Source organism: Medicago sativa, chromosome 7 (assembly GCF_051527215.1).
Source record: "Medicago sativa cultivar Bolivia chromosome 7, Bolivia_mono, whole genome shotgun sequence".
Lineage (NCBI taxonomy): Eukaryota > Viridiplantae > Streptophyta > Magnoliopsida > Fabales > Fabaceae > Medicago > Medicago sativa.
The window spans coordinates 25,682,883-25,695,602 of NC_140755.1; the positions used below are offsets into that span (position 1 = coordinate 25,682,883).

At 32.9% G+C, this 12,720-nt stretch overlaps 1 protein-coding gene and 2 pseudogenes across 2 annotated transcripts; all 3 read right to left on the reverse strand.

The window, feature by feature from the left end:
• Positions 1 to 2,047: 2,047 nt before the first annotated feature.
• On the reverse strand, positions 2,048 to 3,029 carry LOC146905158 (F-box protein At2g35280-like; annotated as a pseudogene).
• A 1,930-nt stretch (positions 3,030 to 4,959) lies between these two features.
• On the reverse strand, positions 4,960 to 10,050 carry LOC146905159 (putative F-box/LRR-repeat protein At3g44810; annotated as a pseudogene). The gene is made up of 6 exons (XR_015020439.1): positions 9,825 to 10,050; positions 9,521 to 9,616; positions 8,548 to 8,611; positions 5,918 to 7,171; positions 5,643 to 5,831; positions 4,960 to 5,392 (listed from the first exon to the last, which is right to left on the reverse strand). The product of XR_015020439.1 is annotated as a putative F-box/LRR-repeat protein At3g44810 (transcript).
• Positions 10,051 to 10,528: 478 nt separating this feature from the next.
• Positions 10,529 to 11,366, reverse strand: LOC146905160 (uncharacterized). The gene has a single exon (XM_085728453.1). It carries the CDS (start codon positions 11,364 to 11,366, stop codon positions 10,551 to 10,553), a length of 816 nt encoding a protein of 271 aa, XP_085584579.1. The 3' UTR covers positions 10,529 to 10,550.
• Positions 11,367 to 12,720: the final 1,354 nt, after the last annotated feature.

Genomic DNA, 12,720 nt, shown 5'->3' on the forward strand with positions numbered 1-12,720 from the left:
TACGCATTAGGTATGTGGAAGGGCACTAAAGTTGTTGCCCACGAAGGTACGAGCTCGGGTACGATTATTTTTTTTACAAACGTAGGTATGGGAAAAGCACACTAGTTTGTCTAGGTTACTCCACCTTGTAATGCAGTAATTTGGTTGCACTAAAGTTAGGCACACCTTGTGCTTAACTTGGTTGATTTTTTCTCCGATATCTATTTAGTTATCTCTTTGGCTTCTTAAAAAAACCTATATAAAACAGATTTTTTTTTTTTTTTATACAAAATTATGTCAATTTTTTTTACACTCCCTTATTTTCTCTCTCCTAAAAAGAAAACTGTTTTTTTTGGGAAACTAGTCTTAGCATATTCTCATTTGAAGATGATTAAGATTTTTTTTAGATTCTTATTTTTTTTTTGGCTTAATTACACTTTTGGCCCCCTAAGTTTTTCAAAGTTGTGATTTTGGCCTCCTAAAAAAAACAACTCTTTCCATGCCCCCGAAGTTTACTTTCTGTTGCAATTTTGGCCCCCCACGCCAATTTTAACCCAGTCAACGCTGACGTGGGCGCCACGTGTGTAAATTTTTAATTATTTTTGTATTTTTTAATATTTTTTTATTTTTTAATTTTAAAAATAAATACTTTTTTTTATTTTTGATTTTATAATAAAAAAATTGTAATTAAATTTTTTTATTTGTAATAAAAAATATTTTTTGTAATTAAAAAAAACAATTTTTTTAATTACTGAATTTTTTTTAAAAAAAAATTAAAAAATTTACACACGTTGCGCCCACGTGTCCGTTGACTGGGTCAAAATTGGCGTGGGGGTCCAAAATTGCAACAGAAAGTAAACTTAGGGGGTCTGGAAAGAGTTGTTTTTTTAGGGGGCGAAAATCACAACTTTGGGAAACTTAGGGGGTCAAAAGTGTAATTAAGCCTTTTTTTTTTAAATTGTAACAAACAAATGCAAACGTTAAAAGTTGTTATTTTGTTTTAAAAAAGTTGATTTCTTTTTTTAAAAAAACTATAACAAACGACCTCTAAATTGAATATTGATTAAAAAAAGTTAGTTTAATTTAAAGTTGTGACCATATATGAATTATCCTTGAAAATACCTAAAAAAATTGGACATCAAATATTTTACCATAAATATTTTTCACATAAAATATATTTAGTTTTTGTTGAGATTTCTTTGACAAATTTAACTTCAATATTTCAGTTATCTTTACAATTTAAATTTGGATTTAAATCTTGACCTAAAAAAAAATTGGATTTAAATTAAAATCGCTATACAATAATTAAGGGAGTTTTGTTTATACCAAAAAACAAAAGAGGAGTTTTGTTTTTTTTAAAAATAACTATTTTTTTTTTTGACCATTTGAACCCGTACGATTTTTCCTTTAACAATACATTTATTTCTTTAATTTTTAGAATATATTTTTTTTCTGTAACAATACACTTTTTCTTTAATTTGAATTTAATTTTTAAAATATTCTTTTTAGGTAAGCTTTCAAAAGAAATTAGTAGTCTCATGCATTGGTTGTTGTCAATTTGTCAAACCAAGCTTCACTTTCACCAATCACATGAAAAATGTATTTTCGAAACAATAAGGACAAATATTTATAAAAATATATAAAGAATTTAAAGAAAATAAATGATCAACCAACGATATTGTGATAAATAAATTTACATGCAATCTCAGAAATAGAAGGACTTATTTAATTATTTGTAGAGGAAAAAGAAGGATCTAGTTATGAAGAAGCTGGATTGTACTCTGAATCATAAAAAGTTGGTTTAATCCATATTTTGTTTTTCTACAATTTGTGTGATAAAGCGTGGAGAATTAAAAGAAAAAAAACCACAAACAAAAATAATAACCAAACTTCTTTGTTTTAGGGAAATAATAACTTAACTTGAATAAAAACACGTTGAACCAAAGAAAAATAACTAAACTGTAACCAAAAAAAAAAAAAGAAAAATAACTAAACTTCAATTTTTGAGTTTCTACAATACTAACATCAAATCTAAAATAGAGAAATAAAATACAACTTTAAACTAGAATGATAACTAGACTTGTACTTTTCAGTTTTCATAGTTAAACCTAAAACATTTTACAAAATAAACTCAATTCATAGTTTCCATCGCAATATTTGCAAACCCCAACAACATCATTATCAAAGTCATCAAGAGATCATGTTGAGTGTTTCTTCATCACCTTCTCTGTCCCATTGTGGCAAGAACACAAAGACAATCCTTGATTTTGAGCCACCACAACATTCTTCACCCACATGCTTTGAATAAAAGATTTCACCCTTTTTCTACATCCGACTACATTATTGCACGTGGAATTTTTCAACTCACCAAAGAGATCAAACCCTAGTTTTCTTCCTTCTTCATGATCACCATTAGCCATCAAAAGCATAGAATAAACATATTTGGCTTCATGATGACCCTCTAATGCAGCCTTTTTCAAATTCTCAAAACCTAAATTCACCATCAAAGTACTAAAATATTGCACCATTCCTTCACGATAAATAATCTCCAAGTTACCACTTTCTCTACAACGCCTCAAGAACGAGACTTCTTTTTCATCGGTGAACCATGGAAGTGGAATCAATGCAAACTTATCCATGGCTGCATGTTGATAAACACAACCGTCCTCTGAAGCATTAAGAAACTCTTTGCAGCTTAGTTTGATTTTGCAAAGATCCGCCATTGAGCGTGAAGCAACCTTACCCACGATATCAACCAATAAGTCATTTGGAAGAGCTTTTATGATGCTTATCGGTGTCTGGTTTCTATGGCTTTTAAGTTTATTGATTTCTTTCTTGGGTCTTAACAAAGCCATGAGAATAAACCCTAGGAAACTTGTTGAAGTTTAATTTGTCGATAATAAAGGGAAGAGAAAACAAAAAAGAGTTTGTCGATAATAAAGTGAAGGGTTTATCGATAATAAAGGGAAGAGAGAACAGTGTTGAAATTTGTTGATAAAAAAGGGAAGAGTTTGTTGATAATAACGGGCAGAGAACAAAACCTATATATAGCGAAATTCTGAACCCCAGGAAGTTTCCGGTGCAAGTAAATAAAAAATATCAAATCAAATCTTATAAGATTTGATATGAAAATAAGATACTAGCAAAAAAAAAAAAAACTAAGAAACTTCCTAAAAAAACGATAACAACCTATCCTTGATACGAGGTGAAAATTATTTTGGAGATAGATTTCTTAAAAAGAAATTGAGATTCTTTTTTTTTTTTTTAAAAAAAAAATCGATCAATAAAGAATTATAGGCTATTTAAATAAAAGGCTTTATTGGATATACTAAAAAGTAAGATAAAAATAAAAAGTATAATAGTAAAATATAACACGTACATTTGAAGAATTAGTTTGTGATGGCGGTTTGATTTGACCAAGTCAAATGATTACGTAACATAAAAGTAACTCATGTGTTATTTTGGCATCTCAAGTGTTAATATGTTGTTTTTGGTTTTGCATTTGTTACACAAAGCTTCTGGAATTGAGTAGGACAATAGCCCCACAAAGCTGGATTACTATGGTGAGATGTGGAAGCTTCATTCTCCTGCCACACTTGTCTCTCACTTCAAAGTAACTAGTTAAACTTAAGCTTCTCGGTTAGTATATGGCAAATGAGAGTAATTAGTCCTAAGTCCAAACATCCACTATGATCTATATGAATAAGCTATTAAGCTATATGATCGATATATATAGAGGTGTTATCTCACATATTTTGGACGGAGATGTGATGTCCCGATTTTTTGATGGTTCTCACTTTCTGGTGTATGGTTTTCCAGGCCTTGGGTTGAATATAAAGGTGTAATTCCACAAAATGAAATGCAGAATAAGCAAAAGGAGTTAGTGATAGAGATAGAGGCCAATGCTTTAATTTCCATTCGGAGGAAAAGTAAGTTAAATCGTTTTCCTTTTATTGGTTTCACTAGTACTTGGTAGTATCTCTGCCTGATTGGTTTCAGTGTGTGTGTTTATTTACTGGGGCAGAATCAACAGTGTGTCTCATTAACCAGACATCATGTTTCGAAGAAGTCATTTTTTAGTGTGTTCCTTGATTTGTCCCTCCCGGACCCTGCTTATGCCGAAACTTTGTGCACCGGGCTGCCTTTTTTTCTTTCTTTTTTTTTATAGTATGGTTATATTTTAAAGTTTGCTGTTTTTTTCTTGTTATTAAAATGTATAGACTCTAGTAAAAAAAAAAAAAAAAAGAAGAGAGGATGCAGTTACACGCAATTTTTTATCTTGGCCATTAATATGAGATCAGACACTTACTGCACCAAATCCATCTAAGACTGCCCAAGGTAATTTGTATGTAAGTAGCTTTTCAATGGATTGCCCTTTGCCAAATATCATTTAATAGGATAAACTTGTATGTAGTATTTATTTTTTATTTTTTTTTAGAGGACTTGTATGTAGTATTAGAGCCTACAAGAACCATTGGGTCCTATATATGTAAAATATACATATTTGTGTGAGTCTTATTTTTTTAGTTTCATAGTCACCTTATGACATTGGATCAAAGTTACCATGTGCCTTTTTAATTAGTTATCAAATGCACTGAAAGATTAGTTACTTATTCAAATCACACCAACAAAGAATGGACAAACAATTGCAACTACTATAATTTTGAGCAAATACTTGAATTTTCTTTCTCACTTTAAAAAAGATTCTTCATTATCATTTCAAAGACATTGTCTTATTGGGGCCTCACCCTTTCATTATAAAATTATGAATGAATTTGTATATCAAGTAACAGCAGCTAGAAACATTGATTGATGCAAGGGCTAGCTGCTTTATTCAAAGCAAACAAGTTGAGTTCAGGAATCAGGATTAAGCAAAATGTAAAAAGCAAAATACAATTGATACCTTATATCCTTACATATGATTCTATTTTCACCAAAATGCATACTGTCAACAAAGCATATGTCCTTTTGGCATGAGAATGAAATATTAAACCATGAGTACCAAATTTTGTAGTAAAAACAACAATTCAGTGTTAAGACAAAGATCTTCTAAATGTAAAACCAGCATATAAAAAAAAAATTATATGGTTTATTGGTTCACATCCATGAACTTTGATTATCCTCACAAATCAACAAAAAAGGATGCACCCTCTTTTTAAGTTGTAATATCAAATCTCTAAGTAAACATGTTTATCACATGATCACAATAGCATTAAAATTCTAGTCTAAAGCTAATATTATCAGCTGAAGAAATTGGCGACGATTCTAACAAGGTTTTAAAATCAACATTCTCATCAAATTTCATTGAGCGTGTGACTTTCAAATCCTTCAAGCCATACCACCAACACTTGGTATCACTAGAGCTGCAAAAGCAGTCGTCGTCTTTTCTTCTCATTAGAGTCTCGTAGAAAAACTGTAGGTTTGGACAATTAATAAAATAAAGTTATAATTCAGAAGCTCCACATAACATTTATGTTAAAAACAACAACGACGACCAAGTCTTATCCCACTAAGTGGGGATAAAAATACTAAAAATAAACATTTTAAATATACATGCAATGATTTTGACAAAAGGAAATAATGGCAGAGCCTTTTTTCCCTATGTTATGAAAGAATTTTATTGACAACTTGAAATCAAGGAAACATGGGAGACAATGGAATACCTCGATGAATTCTCTGCTGCATAAACAAGGATGCATGCTCATAGATATAGTTGCAAAGCAACAACTTGAAAGTAAGACACTTAGAAGAGACGAATATAAAGTTTCTTTTTTTGGGAAAGTGTGTAGATGCAAGTGTTTGACGCTTGGTGGAGGGGATGAAACTTGAAATACCGCAGGGTTGAATTCATCCTACACAAGACAGGGTAAGTACACACACATTCAATATGTAAATATGCAAATCGAATGAATGAAATAAGTAGCTAATTCATACTCACCTCAGTTAGCTCAAAGATGAATAGAGATAGTGATGTCAAAACATTTTCAGGTTTGATGTTTTGGAGAAATTCCTTCAAGTTACCAAGATCCAAATAATCAATGTAGATTTGAACATCAACTTTCAGTTTACTAGAACTTCTTACAAAAGAAATAATAGATTCTAAATGTTGAGCATCAATGATATGCTCACATGACAATAGATTTGGAGCATCAATGTTGACCTCTTTCATGTTATGGCAACCAGATAACTCCAACACCTTAAGTTGAACACTTGAAATATTAATCGTCTCAGACATTGTGCATTTGACAAATTTCAATCTCTCAAGGAAAGGGAATTTCGAAAACAATTCAAGAAACCATTTGCTTGTGATAGTATTACCTTCCAAAGAGAACAAGTGTAACCTTTTCAAATTTCTGCAACTATCAAAATGAATCTTATACGGTGCGTCCAAAACATCATGACAATAATATAGATTCTCAAGACTTGGGACATCAATATAAACCTCTTGTAATCCATGAACATCAACTGTCTTGAGCTTTGGTAGACCATGCATGCTCAAACACTTCATGAGTTTTAAGCCGCCTCCAGGGCTCAACACTGAACAACGCTTCAAAGTTATATGTTCAATGAAAGGACAACAAGAAATTAGATGCTCAATTGCATGTTCATCTTCCAAAAGAACAATCCACAATGACAATACTCTCAATGAAAAAAACTTAATTGACTGATTCATGAATGCTTGATCAACTCTGATCCCCCCCTTCAACACCAACTTGGTAAGTGATTTTGCTTCGATTACACCTGCCGGTAAAACATAGCATTCGCCATGACCTTCCTCAATGTAGTTGGGACCACATGGCAAACAAAGCTCTAGTACTTCAACACCGCTTCCACTTGCCGACTTCAACCAAAGATCAACATGCTTTGACATGTAATGAATCATTCTTTGATAACCAATCCTTGATCACTAAACCTCGACAATGTTCTCGTCACATAATCAATGAACTTTTTTCTCATCTTTTTAACATCATTCATTGATAGGGGAAACCGACCCGTTAATTTATTATCAGAAAAAGATAATATGGGAAAAGTAAAACATGTATCTGCCCAAGCTTTCGACAAAACACTTGTCCTAGCAGCATCTTTCTCTGGCAACCTTGACAAAATGTGATGAAGAATGATTTTCGGTAGAATCGACAATCGGTCCTCCTGCTTCATTTCTGTAGTGAAAGCAACTAGAACAGCTGATAAACTAATCATAAATGTGCAGCAAAGGAGAATAACATACTATGAATCACCGATAATAATTTAAGAAATCGAAGTGGTTGAATGCAACTAACTACATGTTTAGGTGTCAAATCTAATGGGGATTGAAGAAGCACAAAATCGAGATTACTAACGAAATTTAATCAACAATTTTGCATGCATATAATTAGAATAGATAAAAAAAACTAAATTCAATCAACAATGTATCACTTACAATTATTCAGCAGTGACCTATTCATTCAATCACAGTTTTTAACATCCCGATTTCTGTCAAACAGTTCCACACCGACCCTTCTCCCTCAGCGTGAATCTCAATCCCTAAAATAAAACACCCTTTATTGCATTCACTTATGTACATGTGGGCTAGGCCCAACTACCACGGCCCAATATTCTTACACCCTGTATGTTCTGTTTCTTCCTTCTTTTAAATTAGTTTTTTAAGTTGTTTTTTTTGGGTAAATTCAATTCTTTGTTTTTTCATTGGTTTTGCTGTTATTTATCTTGTTATGTATGCTTAGTTTGAGTTATCATGCATGCATATATCTACTTTGGTTTTCTTTCAAAAAAAAAAAGAAAAATATCTACTTTGATTTCCTTTCTTTAAGTTGTTTATAGAAATGTGAAGTTTAGTATGTATTGCAAGATGGGTGCTACTGCTAAGGAGTTGTGGTAAAATCTGTTTCCCCTTTATTTTGAATCCGCAGTAGGTCTTTGATGTTAATGTGACATATCATTACCAGATTTCTATGTTCGATTTAATGTTCTGAAACAAAAATTGTTTTCTTTTCCTAGCAGCACACCCACGTTATATTACTTACGTTTGAGGATTATGAGATATGTATGTATGCCAGATTTTCTCTTGCTAGGAATTTCATTTGCACCAATTTTTGACCATGTTCTATTTAGTTGTCTAAACTCTCCTTTGCACACACCATGTTACTCTACCTTGTGCAAACTATATATGTTTAGTGTCACGACCCTCTCTAAGGTCATGACCGCGCACATGCTAATACTCACTCAACATATGATAAGCCTGGCAAGCCTGACATAAATGCACTCATGTTGACAAATCAAAGAGCTACCGAAAATTTAGCTGCTTACTTTTTTTTCTTTCAAAAAATAAAAAATCCTATGATATTTAACCATATACCAATATTAAATATCCATCACAAAATATTATCTAGCAGCAGTTAGACTTCTCATATGCTAAAGTTCTCATGTATTCAGAAGAAATAGTGGCTACACAAGTAGCAGTTCAAAACATGTGTTTTATATCCAACTAAACTATCAAATAACTCCTAACCATATAGCTGCATCACAATAAAGTCGCAATATTGACCACCACTATAAACTAGGGCTTACCAAAATGAGGGAACTCTAAGGGATTTACAACTATCAGGAAATGCCTATCTCGCAACCTTTGAATCTGGAAGGGAAAAAAATGAGGTGAGTCACATAGACTCAGTGAGAGCATAAGATACCAAGTGAACAGAATGGAGAAACAATAGTTGCACGAACACAAAAATAATAATCAAAGTAAATTATACAAAATAAAAATAAATTTATACACTAAGTATAGGTTTTATCTCAAAACTTTTTAAAACTTGAAATTAATATCAAAACAAATATCACATATTTCGTGAGTTGAGGTCTAGTATCACCAACACTACATTTCACTATCTGCACTCAGTGCTTATACTGCATTATCTCTTCGTTGCAGCAAACGGTAATCATCTCAATTTTAATATGAGCACGTAACTCATACTACATTATCTTTTTGTTGCAGAGAACGGTAATCATCTCAATTTTACTATAAGCACATAACTCATAGGCTGCATTACCTTTTCGTTGCAACGAACGATAATCATTTCAAAATACTATGAACAATTTAGTCCATAGGCTGCATTTTCTCTTCAGCAAACATATATTATCTAAAATTACTATAAGCACGTAACTCATAGGCTACATTATCTCTTCGTTGTAGTAAACGAAAATTATAAAAAAATTACTATGAGCACTTAACTCATAAGCTACATTATGTCTTGTAGCGAACATAAATTATCTAAAATTTCTCTGAGCGTGTTACTCATAGGCTGCATTATCTCTTCATTGCAGAAAACGGATATAAAATTCTCAATAGAACATCAAATCATTAATTAAAAATAATTCATATCACAAAACCCTCATAGGATTAAAACCCTTATAACATTGTTACCATATACCAATTTATTCGCATTATCACCTCAATTTTGCAATAACTACCGATTCTCACCGAAATCACGTTCTTATTATTGAAAATGAACAAAATAATGAAATCTTATTTTTGAAAGAAAACCTGCCACAAGGTAAATTAGCTACTCACAACAATGTCGATCAACTCTATTTCAAACAATGCCTTCAGGAACGACCACCGGAGCGATTTCCACTGAATCTGAACATCAAAAATCATATCAAATAATGAGAAAACTTATTTAAGGCTAACCTAACAATAGATAAAAGAATTAGACAAAATCCCCAATTTTCTATACTTAGGGTTTAAAGGAAGTCATGAAAATTTAAGATTATACAATCTACACTAGTTTCCACTACTCGTCAAAGCTAAATATCATCTCTAAATTCAATAAATCATAAAGTTTTACCTCAAGGAACACCAAATAGTAAATTCTTCGTGAGTGGTTATTTCCACTTCTCACCAAAGCATGAAATTACAATGAATGTAGAATATTTGATGACAATTAGAGGAAACGTAGTGAGAAAAATGAAAGGAAGAGGTGGAATGGGTAAATGGAATTTTTTGGGGAAGGTGGGGAATTGGTTCACGGGAGAGAGACGAGAAAGAGAATGTGTTTGTTATGTTTTTGGTGTGAGTGTAAAATGAGTGTGTTGGAAATAAAAACAGAGTTAATAGTGTTTTATCCCGGAAATAGTTATTTCCGGGTTTACCGAAAAATATTTTTTTGGGTTTACCTGTAAATTTTTTGTAACAACCCGCTTTATCATGTTGCGACGTATTATCCGTTAACGAAGAATTGTGTGCGTTTAAGGATAAGGGCACTTTAGAGATTTGAGCTTGAGGGGTATATAAAGACTTTAGGCCCCAAAATCTTCATATTTCCCTCACTTTCTCTCACTAGGGTAAGAGCAAAAGATTGTGCTCTCTCCTCTCTCTAGAATCGGTTCCTTCTTCCTCCTTTCACACAATCTTTACTTCAATTCCTCTTATTAAGAATCCTTGTAAGTGTTGTACATATAGAATCAAGCTACTACAACTTGTTTTTCTCTCTTGTGGAGCTAGTGATTATTAGGGTTTGGTGTAGAGAAGCTTGAAACCAACTTTTTTTTTTTTGACGTTGAAAACAATTTCATTAACGAAAGTCTGGCAATAAATCAAATGCCAAGACTGCAGAAATACAAGGCAAAGTTTCTTCGACCCATATGCAATCTAAATTCTTAAGAGCATATTTGGCTAAATAATGAGCAGCTTGGTTGGCTTCACGCCTAATATGCAAAAAATTTAAACTACGAAAACTACCCTTAAAACTAATACAATCTCGAATAATAGAGCCAACATAGTTGGAAGATTGTTGGTGAGCATTCAACGCTAAAACCACATTTGAAGCATCTGATTCTGCTATAAGATTCAGAAAAGACATGTCTTTAGCAAATTCCAAACCCTTCCGCATAGCTAAAGCTTCTGCAACCTCTGAATCTGGTAATGAATATACTTGCCAAGAACTAGCACCAACAACAACACCTTCATAATCTCTCACAACAACACCAATACCCCACTTATCACCCTCTACCGGACCCGCTGCGTCAACATTAAGCTTATAGAAACCACTAAAAGGAGGTGTCCAATGAACATCAGATATTGGCAACATTGGACCTCCACTTAGTGTCTCCACCAACACCTTACTAGCACTCTTAAAATTCACAATAGATCTTTGTGCCTTTTGAATAGTGGCAGCCACATCAACATCAGTCCCCTCAAAACATTTCTTATTTCTAGCACACCATATCTCATAACACAAGGCCAAAACTTGGACTATAATATCCTCATCGACATCAATAATATTTTCCTCTAACCACTTATGAAAAGGAACATACCTAGAATCATGCGAATTAAATACCACACCTAAAGAGGAAGCAAACCATATCTGCTTTGACCAATGACACTCCATAAAGAGGTGTGAAATTGTCTCATTATGTTCCCCACAAAGAACACACAATGGATCGCTGCTTATTCCTCTTTTAAACAGATCATTTTTTACTGGTAGTTTTTCATGTAGAATCCTCCAAGAAAAGTGGATGTGTTTTGAAATACTTTTAATTTTGCATAATTTTTTCCACACTTGGTGATTATTGTCCTGCATTGAGCTATGTGAGCCATCTGCTTCACGCCTTGCCTTTAAGAAATGGTATGAACTCTTCACAGAAAAAGTAGCTGACCGTGAAACACCCCACACAAATTCATCTTGTAATTGAGAGAAATAAATTGACAATTGAAGAATTTGTTGAGCCTCAAAAGGGAGAAAAATTTCATTAATTAAAGGAGCATTCCAACATCGAATATCATGGTGAATGAGATATGAAACAAAACTAATATCACAATTAGGGGGTTTAGGGGACCAAATCTTGTGTCCATTTTGATAAGGAAGCCAATTATCCTCCCATACATTAAAAAGACGACCGTCTCCTACTCTCCAAATACCAGGTTTCTCAATAACATCCACTCGTGCTTGTAAAATACTTCTCCATGTATAACTTGGACAGTAACCAGTTGAAGCGTTCAAGAAATTGCTTATAGGAAAATACCTTGCTTTCAAACATTGTGAGATCAATAAGTCGTCGTTGTGCATAATACGCCAACCTTGTTTAGACAACATTGCAAGGTTAAACTCATGAAATGTTCGAAAGCCTATTCCACCTTTCTTTTTTTCCTTACATAATGTCTCCTATTTAATCCAATGGATTTTACGTTCACCTTGCTTGCTACCCCACCAGAACTTACTAATCATACTTTCAATATGCTCACATAAACTCATCGGAAGTAGAAAACAACTCATCACATACGTAGGAATAGCTTGAACTACAGATTTGATCAAAACTTCTCTCCCAGCAGTTGAAAGAAATTTTTCTTTCCAACCTTTCAGCTTCTTCCACACCCTATCTTGGACAAAATTGAAAACCTGCTTCTTAGACCTACCAACAAAAGCAGGCAGCCCCAAATACTTTGAATGACATCTTGAAACCAACTTCAAAACTCTTCAAGGTGAGTTCTTAGTTAGTAATCTTTCCATGGGTTGAGTTTGGCAGCTTTAATCCCCAGTATTCATTAGGTGAAATATGTTTATTCTTATGCATAAAATCTATGAAATTGATGGTTGTTTAAGTGTGTTATGCGCTGTGCTTTGCTAAAATTTTTACATACTAATCTCTCTGGATGTTTAAGGTTACAAGGGAGTTCATGATTGAGTTTAACCACCTGATTTTGGAAAGTTCTGCACTTGATCTTCAAGAAACTCGCTAATGGCG